The 25,365-nt window shown below is 47.5% G+C and overlaps 2 protein-coding genes across 2 annotated transcripts in view; both read left to right on the top strand.

Moving 5' to 3' along the window:
• The window catches only part of LOC101536565 (stimulated by retinoic acid gene 6 protein-like), a 38,563-nt gene extending 22,616 nt beyond the window's left edge, over positions 1 to 15,947 (top strand). Inside the window, exons 10-18 of the mRNA XM_058672703.1 lie at positions 1,609 to 1,762; positions 7,310 to 7,385; positions 9,502 to 9,583; positions 9,829 to 9,877; positions 10,343 to 10,460; positions 12,471 to 12,590; positions 13,735 to 13,898; positions 14,917 to 15,054; positions 15,608 to 15,947. Coding sequence (XP_058528686.1) covers positions 1,609 to 1,762; positions 7,310 to 7,385; positions 9,502 to 9,583; positions 9,829 to 9,877; positions 10,343 to 10,460; positions 12,471 to 12,590; positions 13,735 to 13,898; positions 14,917 to 15,054; positions 15,608 to 15,717 — 1,011 coding nt within the window. The 3' untranslated portion in view covers positions 15,718 to 15,947. The remainder of the gene's footprint in view (positions 1 to 1,608; positions 1,763 to 7,309; positions 7,386 to 9,501; positions 9,584 to 9,828; positions 9,878 to 10,342; positions 10,461 to 12,470; positions 12,591 to 13,734; positions 13,899 to 14,916; positions 15,055 to 15,607) is intronic.
• Positions 15,948 to 20,257: 4,310 nt separating this feature from the next.
• Positions 20,258 to 25,365, top strand: part of CCDC180 (coiled-coil domain containing 180) — a 45,272-nt gene continuing 40,164 nt past the window's right edge. Inside the window, exons 1-7 of the mRNA XM_058672704.1 lie at positions 20,258 to 20,473; positions 21,570 to 21,763; positions 22,364 to 22,452; positions 23,420 to 23,529; positions 24,164 to 24,292; positions 24,377 to 24,487; positions 24,596 to 24,691. Of these exons, the coding sequence (XP_058528687.1) occupies positions 20,402 to 20,473; positions 21,570 to 21,763; positions 22,364 to 22,452; positions 23,420 to 23,529; positions 24,164 to 24,292; positions 24,377 to 24,487; positions 24,596 to 24,691 (801 nt within the window). The 5' untranslated portion in view covers positions 20,258 to 20,401. The remainder of the gene's footprint in view (positions 20,474 to 21,569; positions 21,764 to 22,363; positions 22,453 to 23,419; positions 23,530 to 24,163; positions 24,293 to 24,376; positions 24,488 to 24,595; positions 24,692 to 25,365) is intronic.

Below are 25,365 nucleotides of genomic sequence, written 5' to 3'. Positions count from 1 at the left end.
GCAAAAATTTGAAGTGTGGGCATTCTTATGATTTTAAGGCTTTATTGATGAGTGTCTCAAAACACTTTGTGCAGTCAGAGTTGTCTGAGCCAAAAATGGCTGGACAAAGCTAAGTCGAGTGGAGGAATGAAAATCACTAAGCCTCATTGTCTTCTGCTTATAAATGTACAAGGATGGCGAAGCTGTGTAAGTGTTGAAGTGAGAACGTTAGGCTCTGCTGCAGTTCCCAACAGCCCATTTCAATGGCTGCCCACTGCATATTTTTTGCTCACACAGCAGTGCTCAGTGAGTGTCTGGGAGGGGCGGCAGCTCTCCTCCACGTGCTCACTCAGGAACCCAGGATCCTTCCCTCATGTGCTTTTGCCCTCCCTGAGGTCCTTGTCACCACTTACATGCAGAGTGGGAAAGATGTGTGTGTCAGGTGGGGGAGGAGGGCCACAGATTCCTTCCATTGGCTACAGATTTATCCATTTCCTAACAAAATTCCTAAGGGTGAGTGATGGATAAAGTATCACAGTTTGGGAGGTTCCTGGGGATGGCACCAGCACCAGCTTGGGTCTTGTAAGGACCTGGTGGTAGGTTGGTCTCGTGGCAGGATCACCTGTGAGGGGGATTAGAGGTGAGATAGGGAAGCCAGAGACCAGGGGGAGGGACCAGGCTTGTTCTTTTCTTGGACAGCCTTCTCCCAGGAGTTCCCTAGAGCCCCCATCACTTTCTTTCCAATAACTTCCCACTGGATCTGACCTCTTCAAACAACCTCTCACATCCCCACACTGGGTTCTAAGCCTCCAATGCATGAACCCCAGAGTCCAAAGGAGAGCAGACAAGAACCTGGTCATGTGATCATAGCCAGTGCAAGGGAGGCTGACAAATGGAGTCTGATTTTGTGTCCTGAGAAAGGTCACTAAGAGTATGAATAGTGCATTTGCAGTTACAATATTTCTCAAGTAGAACAAGTGTTCTTTTTTGGCAAGGGCCATGCTCAAGACCTGTGAGAGAGCTGAGAGCTCACCCAACACAGTCCTGGCTTAGGAGAAGCAGAGAAAAGTTTTCAGTCCTAAGGGAAAGCAGAATGGCTAGGGTGGAAGTGCTCTGGGAGTTTAGGGGATTACTTTGTATTGAGCACCTGGAGATGACAGCATTTGAGCTCCACTCTTGGAGTTCAACACAGTCTGCTGGGTGGAGTGGAGTGGCAGCAGGAACTGCAGGGGCACACAGTGATAGGATGATAGATGGCAGACAAGTGTGACGCATGTATGCGAAACAGCGTCTGCTCCAAACTTTCTCCTGCCCCAACTCCATGAAGGGGGCTGTGGGAGATGTGGCAAGAAAGCGAGTCATTCTTACTCAGAAGTGAGCCATTCTTCTGACTTCACAAATGTGGCCTGAGCCATTGTGGGGCCTGGTCTGGTACGCTCTAGGCTCAGGAACAGAGGTGTGAGCTGACTCCACACTCCCAGTGACTCACAGTCCCACTCATTTTAGGATAGCCAGCGTCTGGGATCCATTCTAAGAGGAAATGGGCATTGCATGCCAAGAGATATTCATATGTTATTGCCATGCTGCACTGGACCCAGGTGAGACCTTGAGCTTTTGCTGTGTCCCCAGTTCATCGTGATTGAGTTCTGCATGTTCGTGTACATCAAAGGCAGGCTGGACGTGTTTGAAGTCAAGCTGGAGGGCTACCTTGCCTCCGTGAACCAGACGGGGACCTTGACCCCAATCATCCTGCAGGTGAAAGAGTTGATCAGTGTCAGCAAAGGTAAAGCTATCTGCCCTCTCTGTTGCTGCCACCTGTGTGGGACACTGAGAGGAACTCGTGGTGGGTGACATACATGTACATGGAGTAATTATTGCTCTCCGTGTTGATGTGACCTGGCTACTGGTCTTGCAGGAAAGTGTGTTAGAGCTGATGTATGCCTCCCTGGGTAGACCAGAGCAATGGAGGGATCTAAATCCAGGCCATTGTATTGGCGGAGCTGAACCCAACCCTGACATTTTTCTCAACATCAAGCCTGGAGCTTTCTCTAAGATCCCAGGGCAAGTTTACTTCTCTCTTTTGAATTTAGTCTGAGCTTCACTTTAAAAAAAAAATTGATTTCTTGAGCTTACTCCTCATGTTGAATTCAAAGTTTGCATCTTTTGCCATTGTCTTCCCCAAGTCTCACCACCTCTGCCCCTGGTGACCACCATTCTACTCTCTGCTTCCTTCTTTCCTTCCTCACTCTTCTTCCTCTCTCCTTCCCCTCTCTCTTCACCATTGTCTCCTCCGCTTACAGGCAGAGTAGTATTCCTGCATGTATGTACCACACTGTCTTTGTCCATTCATCCTCTGATAGACACTTGGGTTGAATCCCTACTTTGGTTGTTGTGGCTGACACTGTGACAAACATGGGGGTGGAGTTACCTTTGCAGCCTGCTGATGTCATCTCCTCCGGCTATTTGCCCAGTAGGGGGACTGGCTGGATTACATAGTAATTTTTTTTAAAAGATTTGTTTATTTTTATCACAAAGTCAGATATACAGAGAGGAGGAGAGACGGAGAAGAAGATCTTCCGTCCGATGATTCACTCCCCAAATGGCCGCAACAGCCAGTGCTGCGCCTGTCTGAAGCCAGGAGCCAGGAACTTCCTCCAGGTCTCCCACGTGGGCATAGGGTCCCAAGGCTTTGGACCATCCTCCACTGCTTTCCCAGGCCACAAGCAGGGAGCTGGATGGGAAGTGGAGCTGCCAGGGTTAGAACTGGCACCCATATGGGATCCGGCGCGTTCAAGGCGTGGACTTTAGCCTCTAGGCCATGGCGCCGGGCTCCACATAGTAATTCTTCATAATCTCTTAGAAAAGCCTCCATAGTGGGGGTCTTAGTGTACCTTCCCACCAGCAGCAGACCTGAGCTTCTTTTCCCCACAGCCTTGCCAACATATATCTTCCACCTTTTTGTTAATAGCCATTTTGTAAAGCATGAGGCTACAGATCATCATGGCTTTAATTTGCTTTCCCCTGTAATTGGAGATGTTGGGTACTTTTCATTTACCTCTTCTCCATCTGTATGTCTCCTTCCAAGGAGTGTCTGTCTACTCTTTGCCCCCTTGTTTTATGAGCAACAGGAAGTTGGAAGCTTTCTTTATAAGCAACGTATTCTAATGCTAAGTGAGGAACAGAGCTGTTCACTATTCCCAGATGAAAAAGGGCTTCAGACAAGATAAACTTGCTCAGGGTCAGAGGCTGAGTTTGGACCCCTCTACTGGCCCCTGTTTCTTCATCTGTCACCAGGGTTTGGATAGAGGTGTTCAGTGTTTCCAAAAGCATTTATAGTTCTGATATTTGATGCTATCAGTTTCAGGATGTGCCTTAAGCCATGAAACAGGTGATGTGAATGATTGGTTCTCTTAAGATTCGTAAGTTGGGGTGACACCCAAATCAGTGAGGAACAGCTTGCATGTGACTTGTTCTCCTACACTTATGCGTATATCTCAGCAAGTTACCTTCCATGTGGACACTTGGCAGGTGTATTCCCTGTATCACCTTCTGTATTACCACTGTTTGATGTTGCCCTTGAATGCTTTTGCTGGCCTTCAGCATGATGAGTCCCTGAGTGTCACACTCAGAAGCATATTATTATCTTTATCCCCAATAATGTCCATTCTAAACCTTATTCATTAAAAAAAATTATTGAGTGAGAATGAGAGAGTGAGAGAGCAAGCTCTTCCATTTTCTGGTTCACTTCTCAAATGCCCACAATAGCCAGGGCTGGGCCAGGCTGGAGCCAGGAGCTTTATCCAGGTCCCATGGCAGGGTCCCATGTACCTGGGCCATCGTGTGCTGCCTTCCAGAATCTACAGAAGCAAGAAGCTGGATTTGGAAGTGAAGCTGGGACTCAGACCCGGGCATTCTGATATAATATTTGGGTGTCCAAGTGGCAGCTTACCTGCTGTGCCAAATGTCTGTGCTGAAGTCTTACTTTGAAAATTCTTTTTTTTTCCCCACTTACATTTTGAGCAAGTTTTTCTTTGCTTTTTTGTTTTGTTTTGTTTGTATGGGCAAGTGTTTAAAACCAACCTCAACTTTTTGATCTAGAAGCATTAAAGTGAATATAATCACCATGCTCATTCCTGTTTTGATAATTTTCTCCCAGGAGACACACTTTGAGGATCAATGTAAAACTTACTACATATCACTGTCTCTTCAAAGCTTGGAATCAGCTATGCTCTTGCTACAGCATGCCTTTAGCCTGAGTGCTACCCACTGTTATCTGGGAAGACAGCGGCTTTACATTACAGGTGTGAAGCTGGCTCCTGCTGCTGACTGGGAGCAAGCTGGTCAGATTCATTTCATCCTTCCCTTCCAATCATCTTCCTTTGAATGCCCTCCAAAGGGATTTATGGGATTGATCATTTTCTATGATTCTATGATTTGATTGAGGTTCTGGTGATCCAGACACAAGGAACTATTTGAAACTTGAATAGAAATCAGCTTTCTTTTTTCTTTTAAAAACAGCTTTATCAAGATATAATACTCATGCTTCCCGATTCAGCCACTGGACAGTTTGATCACTTGTGGCATATCCTCAAGGTTGTATAACCATTACCAAGATCAAATTTAGAACTTTCTATTGGCCCTCCTCTCAGATCACAGGCCATCTGTTGTTAGTTCCTATTTCCCCAACCCTCCTGTTACAGACGATCATTGATCTAGTTCCTGTCCCGTGGGTTTGCCTATTCTGCACCTATGCCATAGCAGGATTTGTACAGTCTCACCTCTTGTGCCTGCTTTTGCATAGTCTGTTTATCAGTTTCCTCCATATTGCAGCATGTGTCCAAATGTTTTATTATTCTTTTACTCCTTTTTATTGCCAGTTGATTTGCCATTGTGTGGATATACCACAATTTCAGTTGTTTTAAAGTTGGGGCTGTTACGATTAATACCGTTGCGAACCTTCATGTGCAAATTGTTGTTTATCTTGATATATACTCAGCATGGATTTATTGGAGCATATAGTAACTCTATGTTTGGCCATTTAGGGAACTTCTAAACTCTTTTTATCTAAATGAAAGAAGATGTGAGGATGCAGTGTGGTACGCATTTCTGTTTCCAGACAAAGATGAACTTACAATGAAACTGTCTAGTACATCTTGACAATAGGATTCTGGACTCTCTGCCATTGTCCATGCCTGCAATGATGGACATATGACTGAGTATGAAGAGCTATATGTTAGTAATGATATAGAGGAACTAGGTGGAGGGGAGGGAATTGGGGAGGGGATAAGGGAATATGGAACTGTATCATAAAATGATAACAATAATAATAAAATGTTAAAAAAATAAATGAAAGAGTTACAGAGAAAGAGAGGAGAGAGAGAGTGTGTGTGTGTCTTTCATTTGCTGGTTCACTCCCTAGTTGGCTATGATGGCTGGAGCCTGAACTGGATTGAAACCAAGATCCAGGAGCTTCTTCTGGGTCTCCTATGAAGTGCAGTGGTGCAAGCAAGTTAGGTCATCTTCTTAACTCTTGTTCTAATTTTTCACTTATTTGACAGCACCTTCTAAAACACAAATTATTCCAATTTAGATAAAGCCTAGCATATCTATTTTTTTTATATCACTTGTGTTTTTGGTATTGTAGCAGAAACCACTACCTAATTCCAAGTCCCACAGATGTAGCCTCATACTTTCTTCTAAGCATTTTATGGTTTTAGCAATAACATTTAGGCCCAGCTGCCTTTGAGTTACTTTGCATAGAGTTGGAGGAAAGGCTATCACCTCATTACTTTGCATGTGGGCCTCCAGGTGTTCCTCCTCCATTTGCCAGAAAGCATGTTCTCACCCCATTGAACCATCTCCTCATCTATGTGGACAATAAGTTGACAATAGATACAGGACTTGGTCCATATCCACAGTTCTATGCCGTTGATCTATTTGTCTGTCCTTACCCATAACACATTGGCTTTACTGTGGTAGTTTTGGAGTAAGTTTGAAATTGGAACTATGAGTCTATTATTCTTTTTAGGGATGATATTTCCTATCCTGAGTCCTTTTTTATTGTTATATGAATTTTAAGACTGAATGAATTTGTCACTGAATACAAAAATGGCATTGAAATTTTGATAGAGAATGGATCTGTAGGTTGTTCAAGGGCATTATGATATTAGCAATGAATGTCCTATATGAATACTAGGCTGCTTTCCATTAATTCAGGTTTTCCTTAATTTCTTTCAAAGTCTTTTGTAGCTTCTCTTGAACAAGTTGTATGTCCTTTTGCTAAATTTAGTCTTAGGTATTATATGCTTTTCAATGCTATAGTAAATACAATAGTTTTCTTCATTTTTAAATTGTTCATTGTTTATGGATAGAAATACAATTTTTAAAATATTGATCTGGTACCTCGAAAAACTTGCTAAAATTATTCATTTGTTCTAATAGCTTTTTTGTATGTATTCTACAGATTATTCCAAGTATAAGATCATTTCATTCATGAATATAAACAATTTTATTTCCTCCTTTCTAGTCTGGATGCATTTTATTTTCTTTTTATTGTCTAATTGCACTAGCTAGTACCTCAGTATGCTGTTGAATTGGCGAGAATTGACAATGCTTTGGTTATTACCGAAGTTACGGGAAAATCACTGAAACTTTACCATTAAATTTGGCATGAGTTATGAGTTTTTGGCAAGCTACCCTTTATCAGACTAAGGATATTCCCTTCTATTCATTTCTATTGTGTTGAATGTTTTTACTCATAAAGAGATGTTAAGTTTTTCTCAAATGTGTCCTCTTTCTCTACTAAGATGCAGAAACTACAGAAAGTTTTAAACCAACTAATTGTCTTCCTTCTTTATTTCTATATCTCTCTCCCATAAGTACACCAGATTGCTCTGGAAAAAAAAAAACAGGAGTAGATTCTAAATATCAGAAACTTCAGGAAGTTATCTTTGACCCTGGTTGTTGTGTAACCAGTGCCCCTTTGGAAAAAGAAGGAGACAGGAAGAAGAGGAGGAGAAGAAGAAAATGGCAGTTGGAAGTCAAATATTAATGTCAGAGATAATGACCATTATTGACATGCATATCCATAATTTTCTCTTTCCTGTATTTGCTGTTGAAGGAAAATATTTGCACTAAAGGAGAGCACTGTACAGAAGGAAAAAGTATAGCAACTGAAAGAAAAATGAACGAATGTTTACTCATATAATAAACGTGTAAAAGCAAGAGTAATAGATTTTTGTCTATAACTTTCTAATGGAAGATTCTGATTTTGGAAATTCCATTTTATGCTTGTTGTTTGAGGCCTCTCATATCCCTTTTCACATTTCAGGAGTCTGGGTAGTGACCATTTTGCCTGCTTCCTTCACATGTGTGAGCTACTTGTTCCACATTTTAGTCCGTTACAGGTAAGAGGAGGTCGGAAGCCATCTGAGTGTTTTTCACCAGGGATGTGCATTGCAGGCTGTCCTTGTAATTCCAGAGCAGTCCTTGCAATACCCAGCCTGAGCCCAGGAAGTGAATACAAAGTCCAGGGAAAACCACGTTAAGTTTTTTGAAAGGAAGAGAAAAAGAGAATGACAATGAGCTGACGGTGCACTTAGCATCTTCGTTTGAGTTTCACCCAGCTCTGAACCCTGAGATTCAACAAAATTGAATAAGTTCCCTCCCAAGAAATGAGACAACCAAGTTATCACCTACAAAAGACATCTCTATTGGATGTCAGCTTGCTCTGTTTCCAGGGTTACTAGCCCAGGACTCCCAGCAGGTGATTCTGACTCAGGAGGACATCAGTGGAGATTGGTTAAAATAGACAGGAGCATCCATCTTAAAGCAGCAGTCTCTGAAAAAGGCACAGCCTGAAACACATATTCAGCATCTGCATGTAAATGGCAGTTGAATTTAGGTATCTACTGTGTGAATCTCTTTCTCTCTCACACAACACACACACACACACACACACACACACACACACACACTCATAGGAAGTCTGCCAGGCACAAAGGGCGCCAGTTCTGCCACTCAGCTTTGGCTTGCTTGCTTTCTCCATTTTCTTCTCCCTGGACCACAGAGGTGATCTGGACACAGCCACTCCCCCTGGAGCTTGCCTGGCATAGACACAGGTCTGCACCTTCCCTCATTATTCTGCTTGCTCTGGGAGAGATTCGGTGAGGTATCAAAGCACAACCAGAGAGAGCCACACTGCAGAGCGGACTGCACAGACCTGGAAGGGGTGGCTGAAAGTGCAGGCTGTATAAGGCATTTGGAGAGAGGAGCCCTGTGCTCCTGTCCAGGCTACCCCTGCTTCTTGATCAGGAGAAAGCACTCAACATACTACAGGGCAAGGTGTCAAGATGTTGGATTTATCTTTGCATTATCCCAGCCTACACAAAGCCACTTACAATGCCTTTGAGAAGCCTTCAGAGTCTGCAGAAAGAAAATAGACATACATGAAAAGTTTAGTTTGGAACAAAAAATGTTGAAACCAATGCATAATTTGTTCAAAGAATGTGCAGACCCCATGCTGCATGTCATTAAGAATGTTGAGGGTAAAGTTAGTCCTCTTTGCATTGAAATCCCTAATTTGTTGCCTCAGCTAACCACAGCCAACTGGTTTTGGTGTCCCTTCCAGACATTTTCAATGCACAGTGTGTGTTTGTGTGTTTGTGTGTGTGTGTAACTATTATGGGTAGCATACTCAGTTCCAGTGCTGCCGTATGGAAGCATAATGAAAGTCACATAGGCAACTTTGAAATTGCTAGGAGCTACTTTCAAAAGAGTAAAACAAGACTAGATTGGGTGCCTTCATTTCAAAAATATATTCTTTAACCCGATAGATCACAAATTATCTCAAAAAATCATAAGTAGAAAAAACTGCCCATGAAATAGCTACGTAACATGGATAGTTTATGTTACCCTAAGAATGGCCAAGTACGTGGTCATGAAAAGTGTGCAAGGACCTGGAAGAGTGCTGGAGCTGTTGACTAATGGAAGCAGGGTTCGGCTGTGAATGCAAAATGGGGACAGGACCATGTCAAGCTGGCCTCTAGGCACAGGACTGTACTAGCACAATAGGAGGAGTTAGCATGTGGGGATGGGGTGGGCTGCTGAATTGAGGGCTCCCTGTCCCTTTGTGATTTCTCTTTATGCTTTTATAAGATTAGAGCAGCCACCCAACTGATTTTCTGCTTCTAACTGGCTTTAAGTCTCATGTAAATAGTACATGGCACCATGGAAACGATAGGAAAAAGGAAGCAAAGCCCTTAAAAGCCACACCTGAGCTCATCCATCAGACTCAGCCACATGGCGACTACTGATTATTTAGACACAACCATTCAACCATTTTGACATAACCATTTTGACACAACCATTCAAGTTGGTAAATCTTGAAAGCAAAGCAGAGCCATACTGTAAGCTGAGTCACTCCATGGTGTTGAGGGAGCCTGGGACAGCCGTTAGCCAGAATCTGTTACACCCCAATGATGTGCTTTGTCTGTGAGGACTTCATTTCCTGCTTTTTCACAGGACGCACATAAAGAGGCTGTGGGCCGGAGACAAGCACTTCCTCCCCCTGAAGTTCCAGAACCCTTCCTCATCAGAGAGTGTGGTGAGTTTACAAGAGCTTTCGTTCTGCCCTGGGTCATCCCACAGCCCTGCAGGGACACTCAGTCTTCAAGCCCCATGCTGCTAGGTTGCCTGACAGCTCCAGACAGCTCCCCAGCCACTCAGTTCCCAGGTAGACAAGAGCAGCACTGGCTCCCTAGCTGGGCATGGGGCCTCCCCAAGGAGCGCGGGCTGCAGGGCACATGGGGAATGAAGGTTAGCTCCTGCTTTTTGCTTTTACAACCTCAGGTGGCCCTGGCAAGGTACTCTGGCTGGCAAATTGCTTACATTCTCTGGGGTAAGTACCATCCTGCGACCCGCTCAGTCCAACCAGCATACCTTCCCTGGATTTCCGAGGATTCCTGCTTTCAGGGGGGCAAGAGAGAGGAAAGTAGGGGAGGGCAGTTGGAGTGTCTGCCCTTAAAGGGCTGTCAGGGCAGGGGGCACACATAGTGGGTCATCTGTGCCACCATCCTGAATGCCCAGGATAGGATTGCTAAAGGCAGGTGACCCAGGGAAGGAAGTATCTATCCATGCCCAGAACAGGTCTCACATACTTTCTAGGGAACGTGGCATTTAAATTGCACTGGGTGTGGTGGTGGGGTGAGGGGGAAGGAGGGCAGGCAGAAAGTGGTGTGACAATGCCAAGCTAAGGTGACAGCATCAGTAGCTGTGCCAGGGCCTCCCTGAGAGAGGAGGACTGAAGGGGTCATGAAGGGACTGTAGTGACCCTGACTTCGTTGTACTCCCGTCCACCCCGCAGGCTACCTCATCATCCACGTGGTACAGAGCCTGTGTGGCGTGGCAATCATGTACAGTCTGGTGTTGCCCTGTATGCACAACAACACTCTGGAGATGCTCCGAGGGCTGGGCATTGGGATGTAAGTGCTGGCAGGCATCCGGGTTGGGTCCCAGGAACCATGGGGGGGATGAGGCCCTGCAACTGCTCTTCAAAGCCACCTTCCCTGCTGGGCTGTCACCAACCCTTGGCCCCTGGCCTTGGCTGTCATCATATCCATTCATGTGGGCAGAATCTTACAGTTAACCAAAAACTTCTCTCATTGCATGGGGATCCACCTAATTCTGTGTGTGTGTGCGTGTGTGTGTGTGTGTGTGTGTGTGTGTGTGTGTGTGTGTGAGACAGAGAGAGAGAGAGAAGGAGAGAGAGAGAGAGATGAACGTTTTTGGTGGGAAAAATATTAGTGTAGGAAACAGGGTAAGAGGCAAGATAGTATGGTGGAAGGGAGGCAGGAAACCCTGGCTAAGCTTTTTTTTTTTTTTAAAGATTTCTTTATTTTAATTGGAAAGGCAGATATGTAGAGAGGAGGAGAGACAGAGAGGAAGATCTTCTGCCTGATGATTCACTCCCCAAGCAGCCGCAATGGCTGGAGCTGAGCCAATCCGAAGCCATGGGAAACAGGGCTACTGGGACTAGAACCAGCGCCCTTATGGGATCCCGGTGTGTTCAAGGCAAGGACTTTTAACTGCTACGCTATCATGCCGCCCCTCCTTTTTTTGTTTAAAGATTTGTTTTTATTGGAAAGTCAGATACACAGAGAGGAGGAGAGAGAGAGAATAAGATCTTCTATTCAATGATTCACTCCCCAGGTGGCTGCAACAGCTGGAGCTGAGCTTATCCGAAGCCAGGAGCCAGGAGCTCTTCCAGGTCTCCCACATAGGTACAGGGTCCCAAGGCTTTGAGTCATCCTCGACTGCCTTCCCAGGCCACAAGCAGGGAGCTGGATAGGAAGTGGAGCAGCCAGGATTAGAACTGGCACCCATATGGGATCCTGGCATGTTCAAGGCGAGGACTTTAGCTGCTAGGCCACTGTGCTGGGCCCCCTGGCTAAACTTTAAATCTGCGATGTGACTTGGGTGGATTATTTCCCCTCTCTGGGCCTCTGTTTACTTATCTGGCCAACAACAGTGAATACCAGCGTCATCGAGCATGCAGGATGCACCTTCTCCCCTAACAGTCCATGAGTCAGGTACAGATGTGAGCTTCTGCCCTGCAGCCTGAGCAGCAGAGGCACAGGGAGGCCAAGCATTTTTTGCAAGCAGGTGGAGAGCATGGCCTCCAGAGCTGGGTGCTCTTGAAAATAAAGCCTACAGCAGCTACTGCCCACCACTGGTCCCACTGAGGAGGCAAGCCTGTGAGTGGAGCCCCCAGGGACCTCCCAGCTCTGAGCTCCTTGAGCACAACCAGCCCTATCCACTCTCTTGTAGTCTTCTTAGGTACCTGCCCAAACCCTGTTCCTGTCTTTGATTCTCAACCTGTCAACATCCATCCAGGTGATGCCTGATAAAAGGGAACCTCAGTAAGCTCCTAGAGTAATGGGCTATGATCTGGAGGTTAGAAGAGGCGCCAGTGTTCTGGTGTGGTGCATTAAGCCACTACCTGTGATGCTGGCATCCCATAAAGGCATTGGTTTGAATCTTGGCTGCTCCACTTCTAATCCAGCTTCCTGCTGATGCACCTGGAAAAGCAGCAGAAGATGGTTCAAATTCTTGTGTCCCTGCACCCATGTGAGAAACTTAGAAGAAGCTCTTGCTTCCTGCCTTTGGCCTTGCCCAGCTCTGGTCATTACAGCCATTTGGAGAGTGAGCCAGCAGATGGAAGATCTCTGTCTCTCCCTCCCCCTGTGTAATTTGCAATTCCATCTTTCAAACAAAGATATTGAATGAGAGAGAAAAAGAAGGGGGGGTGCCTGGCTGTGCAGCCTTAGGACAATCACTGATACTTTGTGAGATTCGGTTTTCTCACCTACATGAGGGGTATGCACATGCCCTATAGGCAGTAAGCACATGTTTCTGCCGGTCACTCAGAGGCATCAGGGTAGGGCCCAGGGTGTGTAGAAGGCCACCTGCAGACAAGCTCGCCCTTGTTTCAGCCTCACCGTGTCCATCGTCGTGGGCCTCATGATCCTGCAGGTGTGGATCGCCTCCAGTTTCTTCCTGCAACCCAAGCTGGGCCCGGCAGACAAGCAAAAGCCCCTGGCACTCAACAACAGGTGATGATTGAGAGGAGTGGGGTGTCATAGGGCTGTAGCTATGCCCCAGGAAGCTCCCCTGGGCAGGCTGTGAGGCCATGGTGCAGCCATCTGAGGAGGGTCCCAGAGTCAGAATGTCTGTCCCCGTGCTGCCCCCAGCCCTGCGGAACCATATGACCTTATGTGATTACATCAGACCTCTGTGAACTTCACTTCGCCCTTTCCCTCTAAGACTCCAAGAGCATGAGATATGTCTAATCTGAACTTGCAACCACAGTGCCCAGCACAGGGCAGTTATAATTTGTTCATTCAAAACCGCTTACTTACTGAGAGAACAATCTGGACACAGAAGGTTAGAGGTTGACAGCAATGCTATCTGCCTGTGAGATGCTCACAGCCCACGGAGTGGACAGCAGAGATGGCAAGGATGGTGGACATGAGAATGGACAAAAGACGAGGCATGAATGATGGGAGGGAAGGAGCAGGGTGGGCAAGAGGAGTCGGGGGAACTGAAATCCATTGTGTGTGGAGGGACACAGCGCCGAGCTGGGCAGGCCTGGTAGGTTTTCTACAAAGAGGAGAGGGTGTGGCTGGCTAACAGCTCCACCAGGGCTAAGACCAGAAACCAGGGAATGGCAGGATGCTATAGTAGAAAGTCAGAATCCATGGCTTCACACAGCCAGGACCAGGAGGGATACATAGAGTGACAGGGCAAGCCAAGTCCCCGTCAGAGCAGCCCTGAGAGACAAGGTGCTGTTAGAGGCAGCAGGAAAGCATGAGCTCAGGTGGTCTTTCCAGAAGGTTCCTCCCTCTTAGGGGACTTTAGGGGAAGGAGGGGAAAGTCCTTGTTGCCCCAGACATGGGGAAACCTCTCCCTGTATTACTGTGACCCCAGATCCAGCTGCAGCACTGTGAGATTCTAACCCTACAGGAAGACAGCTCCCCCTGCCAACCCAGGGGAGTGTATAAGTGCAGCTCCACTTTTCACTCAAAGTGGTCCTGCACTCGTCCTATCAGCATGGAGCTGAGAGGGGGTCCAGCTCCCCTGCACCGCCAGCCTTCAAGGTCACAAAGCTAGTAGTTGCAGGATCTAGGAGACTGGAAGATTGCTGCATGGTCCCTGTGCTCTATTGAAGCACTTGTCATGGCTGGTCTCTGCCCACAGAAGAGCCTTCCACAACTTCAACTACTTCCTGTTCTTTTACAATGTGCTGCTGGGCCTGGGGGCCTGCCTCTCCCGGCTGCTCATCAGCTGTGTCCTGGGCACGTGGTTCATCGCACGCATTGACAGGACCATCATGCAGAGTGGCTACGAGAGGGCAGACATGGGTGAGTGGTGAGCCCCACCCCAGGCTAGTGGCCATCTCTGGGAGGCTGCTCTTGAACCTTGGTGGCGGCTGCCTGGGAGGGGGCCAATGTCAGAGTCCTGAGGGGGCCAATGTCAGAGTCCTGGAGGTCCACACTTCTTACCTGTGCTCAGGCCTCATTCTCCCAAAAGGCTGCAAAGCCAGGCAAAACCAAAGTGCAGTCCTGGAAGAAGTTCATGGTTGTCTGCTGTCTGCCCTCTTAGCAAGCATTTAAGATATTGGAGGGAGGAGGGTAGAGTTAGGGGTGGCAGAATTCTGCCTGTGCAGTCAAAAGTTAATTTGTGGAGGCAGGGCTCTGAAAATGCAAAGGGAGAACACATCTTAAAGTTATTTGTGGTATCAGTGGAAAAACTTACTGACTGGGAAAGTGTGTAATCAAAATACTCCACGCTCCAAGCCATTTCTGAGAGAGCAGAAGAGTTTTTGCCCTATTTCCCTTGGCATCATCTTCCATGCATGTGCCCGTCTTTCATGCTCATTATCACCTTGTCCCTCTCAGCTAGGGCCACTCCTCACCCTTTTGAATTTTGTCCCCCATAACGTATGTGGGTCAGGATCCTTGGTTTCTGGATCTTCCACAAAGACAGATATGTTTGGGACACAAACATAGATCCTAAGACACACACACACCACATCTATACACATACCTGTACAAACACACACCCACCCACACACCTGTACACACAGAAACACCTCTACACATACATACACACAAATACATACACACCTTTAGACACACCTGTGCAAACACACCTATACACAATATACAACCTATACAAACACATACATACATATATACTCACACATTTACAACACCTATACAAACATACATATACATACACTTAAACATACACACACCTATAGAAACACAGAGATACACATGTATACACATATCCACATATACCTACATACACACAATGAAAACACTGGGCCACGCAAGGAGAACCCATCTGGCCTAAGCTTCCCCCACTGGATTTCAGGCTTCAGTGCATGGACTGGCATGCTGTACGTGGACCATTATCACACCAACCCTGTGCTCGTCAGCTTTTGCCACATCCTGATCGCAGGCCAGCGGGAAAGGAAGATGCAGAGCAGCATCAAGTATTGCTGTCTAAACTGTAAGTCTCCTCTTCGAAGCAACCCTGGGTTTATGCAGCAGGAAATGAGTGCCTGCAGGCTCCTTGGGACCAACCTACCTCGATCCACCATCCAAGATTGGTCCACACTCTATGCCTTGGATGTCCTTTGGAAGGCATGGCTCCAAGGCCACCTGGCTAAAGGACCCATTCAAAGCTCTGTCTGTCTTGTGCTTCTAATTGGTCTCCTTCCTGGTTCCTAGAAATGAACTGGGACTCTATAAAGTGGAGTCCTCCATCTCCAGCTTGTTGGAGATACCAGCCCATGTCTCAGGCAGCACGCCAGCTACCTGCAAGGTGGGGCTTGATTTTGATTATCCTGCCTTATTGCTTACTGCAAGCTCCCTGCAGCTGTCATGCCTTCTCAGGACTCAGATATGTTTAATGCTGTGCCCACAGTGTGGACACCCAATTCTGAGGAATGACTCCAATCCTGCCAGCCTCCTTCATGTACCCAACTTGTACATCCCAGGTGGCCCACCCCAATGCCTTTGAGGATGGTGGAAGCAAGCTGTATGCACTAATTCTCTTCTAGATCCCTGCATCTCAGCCAGGTCCAGGACGAGATGGTTCCTGCTGCAGACCCTGATCAACAACCCCAGGCTTGTCACGCTCAGAAAATCAAAACCAGAGCCCTGCTCCTAGGGGATTACCCAGACCCTATGAACATGCTCGGAGTGCTGGCACTCACTCCCATATCTTACGTCCCAGGTCAGGCCAGACCACACACCCCTGAAAAAGGCTCAGGCTTAACCAGCAGCTGTTCCCATAATGAGATGGCACCATTACCGTGCTTGCCAATAGCAGATGGCATTGACCACCTGTGGGATGGCCACTGGGGCTGAAGCCTCAGGACTGCTTCACTCCATTAACAGAAGAAGAAGAAGAAGAAAATCAAACTAAAGTTGGTTGGGCCAACTTTGCCCCTTAGTGACTCCCACAGCCCAAGCAACCATGGGAAGTTGCACATAGTTGAAATATAAGAGAGGATGCTGCATCATAGAAGAATGTGGCACAGGGTTTACATCAGAAAAATGTAACTGCCAGGCTGCATCTTTCCCCAGAACACAGTCTGTTCTTCAGTTCAACAGGATTCTCACTGCTTCCTTCTTTCAAGGCTTCATGGGGGTGAGTGAGAGACTGAAGGAAATCCATCATTCCTACCATGATCAGAGAGGCAGGGTGGACCCAAGGAGCTTTCTTTCCATGGGCACCAGGATGACAAATGGAGCAGAACTGACCTGGGTTCTTTTCTGGAGCAGAACAGCTCCTGGTCACAAAGGAGCTGCACAGGTGACAAGGGCTGGAGAACCTGGGAAAGCAACTTGCCTGAGTAGGCAGTGATGGGTGGGTGGGCATTTCAGGTGAGAGACAACACAAGCAGTGCTGTCTGAGCAAGCAAGCTGCTGGGTGTTGGAGGCAGGGGAGCACCGAGGCTGCTCAGAGCTGCTCCGGAAGAGGCTCAGCCGGGGTGGCTGGCCAAGTAGATTGTGCTGGAGTGCAGGGCTGTGATGGCCTGAGACCTGGTTAGATGCTGACCATTCACAGACCCCTCCAGAAGCCCAGGCAGCTGACATGAGAACCCTTGCAGTATGGCCAAGGGAAATCCTCATCCACCTCTTGTTGTAACATGGTTGTCATTATTAAGCCCCTAAATAAACCAAGTCCTGTCACCAAACATGTTTTTAGCTGCATCTCCACTACTAAGCTTTTTCATTCTACTCTCAGAAACAGAAAACTAGGAGTCCCATGCCACCATTTTATAGCTGAGTGACACTGGTGTAGTCACTTTGTCATTCTGTGTTCTCTTTCCTTATCTATCTATATCTATATCTATATCTATATCTATATCTATATCTATATCTATATCTATATCTATGTCCATATCTATATCTATATCATCTATATCTATATCAGGCAACACCTGCCATTTCAAAATAGTTTTTAGGATAAAATGAATTCATACCTACAAACACTTTTATTTTAAAAATGTCATTTTTTATTTATTTGATAGAGTTAGAGAATCAGATCTTCTATTTGCTGGTTTACTTCTCAAATAGCTGCAATGAGTCAGGCTGAGCCAGGCCAAATCTAACAGCCTAAAAATCACCAGATTTCCCACATGGGATGGCAGGTGGCCGAGGACTTGAGTCAGCATCTGCTGCCTTCCCAGGTGCATTATCAAGGAGCTGGATCAGAATCAAAAATTGAACTGGTACTCTGATTTGGGATGCTGGCATCACAGGCAGCAGCCCGATCCACTGTACCACAGCACTGGTCCTAACAATCAAGTGCTTGGCATATCCTAAACTCTCAATAAATAACAGTTGTTATTAATCAGGTGACACTTTGTGCTGATCTGATTAATATCTGCTCATCTCCTCACTGAGACATCATCTCCCTAAAGAACCAGGCCTTCCAGGCTCAGACAGAACACCAAAGGCTTTTGAAAGCAGGTAGCATGACAAGTTACAGGCATGGGCATAACCCAGGGGACTTGTGGCACTCTATCAGATAAACCAACATACACACGCTAGGCATCCCAGAGGGAAAGAAGTGGGAAAATGGACAGAAAAGTACTGGAAGGGATAATGGCTGGAGTTTTTCCAGATTAGGTGCATTAAAAATGTCATCTGCAAGAGACTCTAGCTGTGCAGGCAAAAAATTACTGAAAACAAAATCATGTAACAAATAAAAATAAAATTCATGTGGAATCACAAAACACTCCCAATGGTTCAAGCAAGCTTAAGCATAAAGAACAAAGCTGTAGACATTACAATACCTGACTTCATAACATACTGCAAAGTTATAGGAACTCAAACAGCATTATGCTGACAAGCGCCCTGAAATAAAACACAAATATCCACAACCAAATGAATTTTGACAAAAGCCACAAGAATATACATTGTATAAAGGACAATCTTTTTGGTAAATGTTGCTGGGAAAACTAGATATGCAAATGCAGAAAAACTGGATATATCTCTCACATATACAAAAATCAGATCCCTATGAACCAAATGAAATGTCAGGTCTAATCTAGGGCAATACCAGAAGTAAATGTGAGAAAAATATTCCATGAAATATTGGCATGAAAAGATTCTGTTTTGTGCAGATGATACCATAAGCATTGGCAACAAAAGTAAAAAAACAAATAGGGTTGCATCAAGCTAAATCTTCCACATAGCAAAGGAAATGGAAACTTTTAAAACTGAAGAGACAACCTACAGAATGGAAGAAAATGTTTGCAAAGCATTCATCCAAAAAGGGAACTCAAGCAGTTCACAGCAAAATCCATGATCATCATCATCTGGTTTAAAAGTATTCAAATGACTTGAATGGAGATTTTGCAAAAGAGGACATATATATGGCCACCAAGCACATGAACAAAAAATGCTCAACATCACTAACGATAAGGGAAATACAAATCAAAACCACAACGAGACGTTTTTCACCCAAGGTAGAACAGTTACTAAAAAAAGGGTTGGGGGCAGGGCGGGAAGACAAACGCTGGTAGGGATGCTTTGAAGGAGGAATTCACCTGCATTCTTGGTAGGAGTGTAAATTAATATGGTCGTTATGGAAAACAGTATGCAAGTTTTTTTTTTAAATATCAATGGAACTACCTTGTGATGCAGCAGTCCCAAAGGAGTTAGAATCAATAGGTCAAGGAGGTGTCGGCACTCCCGTGCTCATTGCAGCACTCTGCATAATAGCCGAGATAGGAAGTCCCTGTCTGATGGAAGAATGGGTGAAGTGTGGTATAAACACAGTCGGGAGCACTGTTGACCCACAAACAGAATGAAATGGTGTTTGTAACCACGTGGGTGGAACTGGAGGGTGTGATGAAAGACAAATATTACATCTTCTGATTTATATGTAAAAGCTAAGAAGTTGACTTCACAGAAATAGAGAACAGAATAGTGGTCAGATTGGGAATACCATGCAAAAGGCAAACACATATTGCCACACATGATCCAAACTTAAAGTCCCTTAAACTGGGGAGGCAAATTCTCTGTGATAGGATTATGGCTTGTTCTCATGGTCTCCACTGAATGCTTAGCTATTTTGTAATTCTCCATAATAAATGCATTCTTTAATGATAATAAAGTGATATATGTGGTATTCCCATGTATTTAAACCATGCCATTTTTGGGAAAACGAAAGAAATACTCAAATTACAGGTGTGCTAGGAACTAGAACCCATGATATCTCGGGCAGCGAAAAAAAGAGTATTTGGGGTGCAATAGACCTCCTAGGAGGGGCAGAGACCAGAAACTGAAAGTAATGGGTGGACATTTTTTATTTATTATTTTTCATCCCTTTCCTCAGTCACCCACACTTTGCTTCCAGCGAAAACGAACTGGTTTTCACTGTCATAATTCAATTTGTTAGTAAAGCCAGGTATGAAAATGAAGGGGTCCATCCAACTGCCTAGTTTCCGATGCTAGCCGAGGTCACTTGCCCTAGGAAGATGGCATGGGGAGCATTTAGTAGTGCTCTGCACTGGATCCCTGCCCAGGGGATGGTATCCGAGGAGAAAACAGCCTTCAGGGGAGCAGTTCCCCCACTCCGTGGTGTGGGTCACTCCTGGGCAATGTGGCTTGGGGCCAGGGAAGCGGGGCGGGGCCAGCGCGACCGGCCCGCGTTACCCTGGAGACCAAGCGTCCTGCCACGGATACAGCTGGACTGACAACACAGCGGCTCTCTCCCGCCGGTGGGGCCGCTGTGCAGAGTCCCTTTCGAGAGTGCTGGTGGCGGAGCTGGGGATCTGAGGTGCTGCCCTGGGCTGCCTGGGGGACTCGGGAAAGGTGCGGGAGGATTGGACTGGATGTTACGTTTATCATTCGGGTGTCCAGAATCAGGCCGCTCCCTCTCCGTGTCCCCTGGAGGGTCGGCTCCTGGAGTAGGATTCAGAGCAGGGGGCATGGGGCTCCAGCCCCAGCGGACAGCTTGGTCGTCCGCGTCTTTCCCAGAGGCACTCGGAAGAAGCGGGGCGGGGCAGGGGGAGGGGACGAGGGAGGAGGACAAACAATAATCCTGGGGTGCCCGTGTCCCCCGAAGAATCTTCCTTCTCCTTTCCTCAGCTCCTGTCGCTGGGGTTGCTTGGTGTCAGGCGCCGAGGGTTAAGCCCCCTGGGTTGATTTCAAGCTTCCCTGACTCTCAATTTTGTCGTATTTAAAAAGGAAAACTTTGAGCCGGCGTGGAGGTCTCCGCTACAGGGGTGGATGCCTCCTGGACCTGCTTTTGAGGCCAGCACGGGTTTGAGGAGGCCACATCCCAGACAGGTTTCTTGGAGAACAGCGGGACTCCTGGCAGGGGCGACAAAGAGATGTCGTCGCCGGTGGGGAAGGTGACGCAGGTGCAGAGTGGGAGCGTCTACCAGCAGATCTTCCAGGCCCAGGTAGGGCCGCCTGAGCTCTGGGTTCCGCCCCTTCCCTGTGCTCTCCATGAAACGCCCCTTCTTCCCTGTGAGGGCTTTCCTATCGGGCTGTGATTTTTCCAACCAGTTGTTACTACTTCTTCAAAGGCATTGATGCAGAACTAGAATGGCCGCTCTTGAAAATGAAAGAACTTTAGTGAAAATTTTAAATAGCTCAGAAACAGCCTGAATCCATCAGTTGATGTCTTGGATCTGTGTCCAAAATAGTTCTGAAGTTTCTAAGTGGGCTTCGTCCCAGGCCAGTGGCGTGGACTGGCTTTTCTCCAGTGCAGTGTCTCTGGGATGCCTTTGCATACACAACTTCACCTTGAGCCCCACAATGCTCCAAGGAAGGCTCCTCTTAGTGGCTGTGGAGGTTGTTGACCCCTCTAAAGCACTGTGCAGGAAAACAGCATCTCTGAACAGAAATGCACAGAACCCAATCTTTCCCTGGGGCTTCTAGATCACTTATTTAAAAAGAGTTTTTATTCCCACATTGGACTCTAAGTAATGCTCTTTATAGATAGTCTTTGAAAATGATACAAAAGAATAATTAAATGACTCCTACCTCCACTGTAAGCAACTTGCTATTCGGAAGGTTAAACACACTCCCAACCTTTTTTTTCCCCCTATGCCACTTTGAAATCACACTGTATACTTTTGGTTTTGTTTCATGCACACCTTCAGTTGATACATTTAACTAGTACCCTCTCCTAAGAAATTGTAAGCCTCATCTTTAATATAAATGCCTGACACTCCATCCATGGAAGGAGCATGCCATGGTCACGTGCCCAATCTCTGATTGTTGGATGCTCCTGGGTCTCCAGGTCTTGTGATTGTAAACAAGGCTGGGATGAGCATCTGGCTCCTTGTCCTAGTTTCTGAAGAGTTGCCATCCTTAAATGTGGGGGAGGAGAACCCTAGGTGGGCGTGAGCTCCCGGGGTTGTGGAGGCCTCCCTGCAGAGTGCCTTCTCTGTGGCAGGTCTCCATGTGTCCTTTTGAGGCAGGCACGGCCAACACAAGAGTACAGGGCATCTGTAACTCTGAGCACCCAATCCTCGTCTCCCATGGATCCAGGTGCAGCTGGTCCAATCCCTAGCAGACACGAGAAAGCGGGCAGCAGAACGTTCTGGGACCCTGAAACATTCTGCCAGGAAGAAAAGCTCTCTGAAGAAGGCAGATGGGCCTGAAGAGCAGGTGCCTCCTGGGCAGCACAAGTGGAAGGCCAGCCTCCCCCGTGTCTCGACCACCGAAAACCCCGTTCTGTACAGGTAGGTCCTGCTGCCAGGCCACACAGCGGGAGTCCCACAGGATGTTTGCCTGGTAGGAATGAAGTCTCAAAGGGAGTGGGGGAATAGCTGTGGCTCCGTGGATAAGCCTGTGGGACAAGGGTCAGGAAAGCTCTCAACTGAGCCAAAACCGGAGAGGAAGAGAAGGATGTCCAATTCCCCCAACTGAAACAGCTTGTCCTGAGTCCCAGCTCTGTCCTCCCACCTGCTGGGACCTGGGCATCACAGGGGTTGGTCCTGGTCCCAGGAATAGCTAAAGGCACCTGATTTTTTCGGTGGCTCCTGTCCTTCTGATCCTCCATCAGCCCACATGGTAGATGGCTTGAGTTACCCTTCCCAACTGGGTTTCTCATCTGGAAAAGAAGCCAGCTCACTGAGGACAGGGTCGGGGCTTATTGTTTCAGGGCCATGCAGTGTCTGGGAGGAGGGACACTGCTCAGGGCTCTCTGGGATGAGGATGGACCCGGGCCAGGGATGCCCACACACAATCCCTCTAGAGACTCCAAGCCTGGCTGGATGTATGTGGGTGAATGGGGATGGCAGAGCATGAGCCTTTACTCCTCTCCTCTGCTTGTGCTTCAGGGAAACAGACAAAAGCAAGAAGGAAAGAGCCGAAGAGAATGAGAATGCCGTGGCCGCCCGGGAAGTGCGGGGCCTCCTAGACCACATCTGTGAGCCCCTTTACCCAAGAACAGGCCTGCCTGGGCAAGACATAGAGCCTACCCCTGAAAGTCATGCTGTGTCCCTCACTGGCCCCTAGGGGCATGTTCACTTGGGCATCTCATCTGGGAATTTCCTGCCTGCTCAGGGAGCCAGGGCTTTTTGGTGAAAGGCGTTGGACTATGGGTGGTCTTAGCTCCACTGGCCTGTGCTATACTATCTCTCAGTCCACACATGCACTGCAAGCACCCTCACAGGACTTGATCTCAACATGGAGGCCCTTTCTCTCTGTGATTCAGAGTTAAAGCCTCCTCACTATGGAGAACCAAGAAAGCAGGTCAGAGAGCAAAGCAGGACACTCATGCATACCTCCACAAAAGCACTCCAGGGGAGCACTCATATAGCAGAGCATTGGGCAGGAGCGCAGAGCCAAGAGCACATGACCCATGGCCCTGTTGCCCTTTCACCCACTTTATCCATTATCCCTGCCTGCCTTTCCTTTCTCACTTGGAAAATGAGCCCGTAATGAGCTCTTTCAAAGAGTGCATCTGATGCAAAAACTACACATGGATTTAAAAAAGCTTTTGCGCCCAAACCAACATCTTTCAATCCGTTTCCCCTGGAGGTTTTTTGAAAGTAACCTTGTAGGAGCTCTTTGCTGAGTCGTGAGAAGTAATGGAGTTAGAACAACACCTACTATGCAGCAAGTGCTGTGTTAAGTGAGGGCTGTTACTACCATATTTTTAAAACCTACCAACATTTTTGTTGTGCATACCACCTTTGGGATCTTTTTCTCAGCATTGATATGTGTCTCTGAAACTTCATTTCCTACAGTGTTTAGTGACTACTTTTCTCTTTTCCCTCTTCACTTGAGCCCCTGTGTCCTGGTTGGCCTGGCACTCTCCATGCTCTGAGCCCTAGCCTGCCATGCAGAGCAGCCTCAGCCCAGGAGCACTCACAGCTGTTGTTGCTTCACAGTTCCAGAGAAGGCCCGCACCGAACCCCTGCAGGTGGCAGAGGATCCCAAGCGCAGGAAATATGAGAGCTGCCTGGCCAGCTTCCAGGAAGAGATCGCACAGATCGGGATGGTGAGGTCCTCACTCGCTCTTTCGCTCACTCTCCCCACCCACTGCTTCTGGGGTCTCCTCACTGTCCCCCAACCCAGCCACCCAGGTTTTCCAGGTCGATATGATTGGAATCCTGTTAACCACACGGGAGTGGCTGGTACTTATCGTAAGTGTGGCCTGCCTTCTCTCTGGGGAAAGGCCTGCTGCTACCATTACTGCATGGGTGGCCAAGAGTCTAGACTGAGTCAACACAGAGTGGGGCTGCATGGTAGGTGCCCCAGGGGACTGAAATTGAAGCCCAATCTTTGATCTTCCCATCAGTTCTGTTGCTGACGGTCAGTGCCTGTCCTTGCTGTTGGCTCCCAGGCCCCTCCAGAAACTCATCTCTGGTAGCCCGCAAGTCCTGGCACCTTCCCTCTCTGCTCAGAACCACACCTCCCTCATACCCTCCAAGTCTTCCTGGGGCCTGATTTCCTACCCAGGAGCACTAAAAGTGGGCTCTGCAAAAGCCTGGACTCATCCCAGCTATTGCTGGCACCCTGCCTGGCCAGTGTCTCTCAGAGGAGGTAGTCCTCTTGTCTCAGCAGGGGATTAGGGGGATTACGGGGTGGGGGTCAGGGCCAGGGCCATAACCCAGGCCTCTGACCCATTGCAGGAAATGGAACCTCTCATCTTGGAAACTGGGGGTGGTTTTTTGAAACAACTGTCTGAGTCTGAGGAAAGTATCAACCATCTCTTCACAAAGGTGGAAAACGACATCAACTTTGAGAACTACACCTTCCAAGTAGGGCTCTGTTTTCCTGGCTCAGCCTACCCCAGCCACCCACCCTCCTAGCCGGGCCCCTGTGTGACTCCCTTCTGTGCACAGATGCTGTGGGAGCTGTGGGAGAAGGTGACTACATTGTTCCTGCAGCAGAAGCAGGGGATAAAGAATCTAGACAAAGCCCTGCACCTGCTGGAGTTCTCCAGGGCTGAGAAAGTGAGTGAGCTGCAGACGGGGTCAGCTGATGGCCACCAATCTGCAGTTGCTAGGGCTTCCATCTGCTTCCTTCATTGCGAGCACTGACTGATGCCATGTCATTGCCAGCTGAAAAGCGTGCTGACGAAGTATGTAGAGATCTTGGAGAAAACGTCCTACCTCATGAAGTTAGACGTGCAACGGCTGATAGACCAAGAAGCCATGGTGAGAGGTTTGCTGGCACCCAGATGGACACACACCCCCACCCAGGGTGTGGGAGGAGGCACAGCCATCCTCCCAGGGCACCCCCAGCCCATGTCAGGCACAGTGGGACCTCTCCTCTGGAGCATTTCCAGGGAAATGTTGTTGTAAGCATCTTCAGTAGAATCTTCTCCTGTGATTTACACAACTTTCCTGACAGTGTTAAAGTGGGCCTGTACCTAGCACATGGCTGTTGTTTGCACACTGATGCCTTCTTTGAACCAGATACTCAGACATGGCTTGAGAAAGACAGAGAGTGAGAGAGAGAGAGAGAGAGAGAGAGAGAGATGACAGGGAGGAATTCCTGCATCTACTCTCACTCCCACAGCATCCAGGATAAAGCAAGGAGCTCAGAACTCAATCCAGATTTCCCACATGGGTGACAGGGACCCAAATATGTGAGCTATCCCTTTCCTCTTCCCAGGGTATGCTGTGGGAAGAAGCTGGAGTTGGGAGCAGAGGCAGAGCTGGGACCCAGGCAGTCTGATGTGTGATGCGGACATCCCAGATAGCATCTTAACTGCTATGCCCAACACCTACCCCAGCATTGATGCTTGCACTGTGTGTGCCTCCTGGCATGTTTCTCAGCTACTCTGTGTGATGGATCAGTGGCTACACTGTCATTCTTTGGGGACTGT

The sequence above is a fragment of the Ochotona princeps genome, chromosome 14 (assembly GCF_030435755.1).
Source record: "Ochotona princeps isolate mOchPri1 chromosome 14, mOchPri1.hap1, whole genome shotgun sequence".
NCBI lineage: Eukaryota > Metazoa > Chordata > Mammalia > Lagomorpha > Ochotonidae > Ochotona > Ochotona princeps.
Note: the sequence above shows the minus strand (reverse complement) of the source record. Positions and strands in the feature narration are given on the sequence as shown.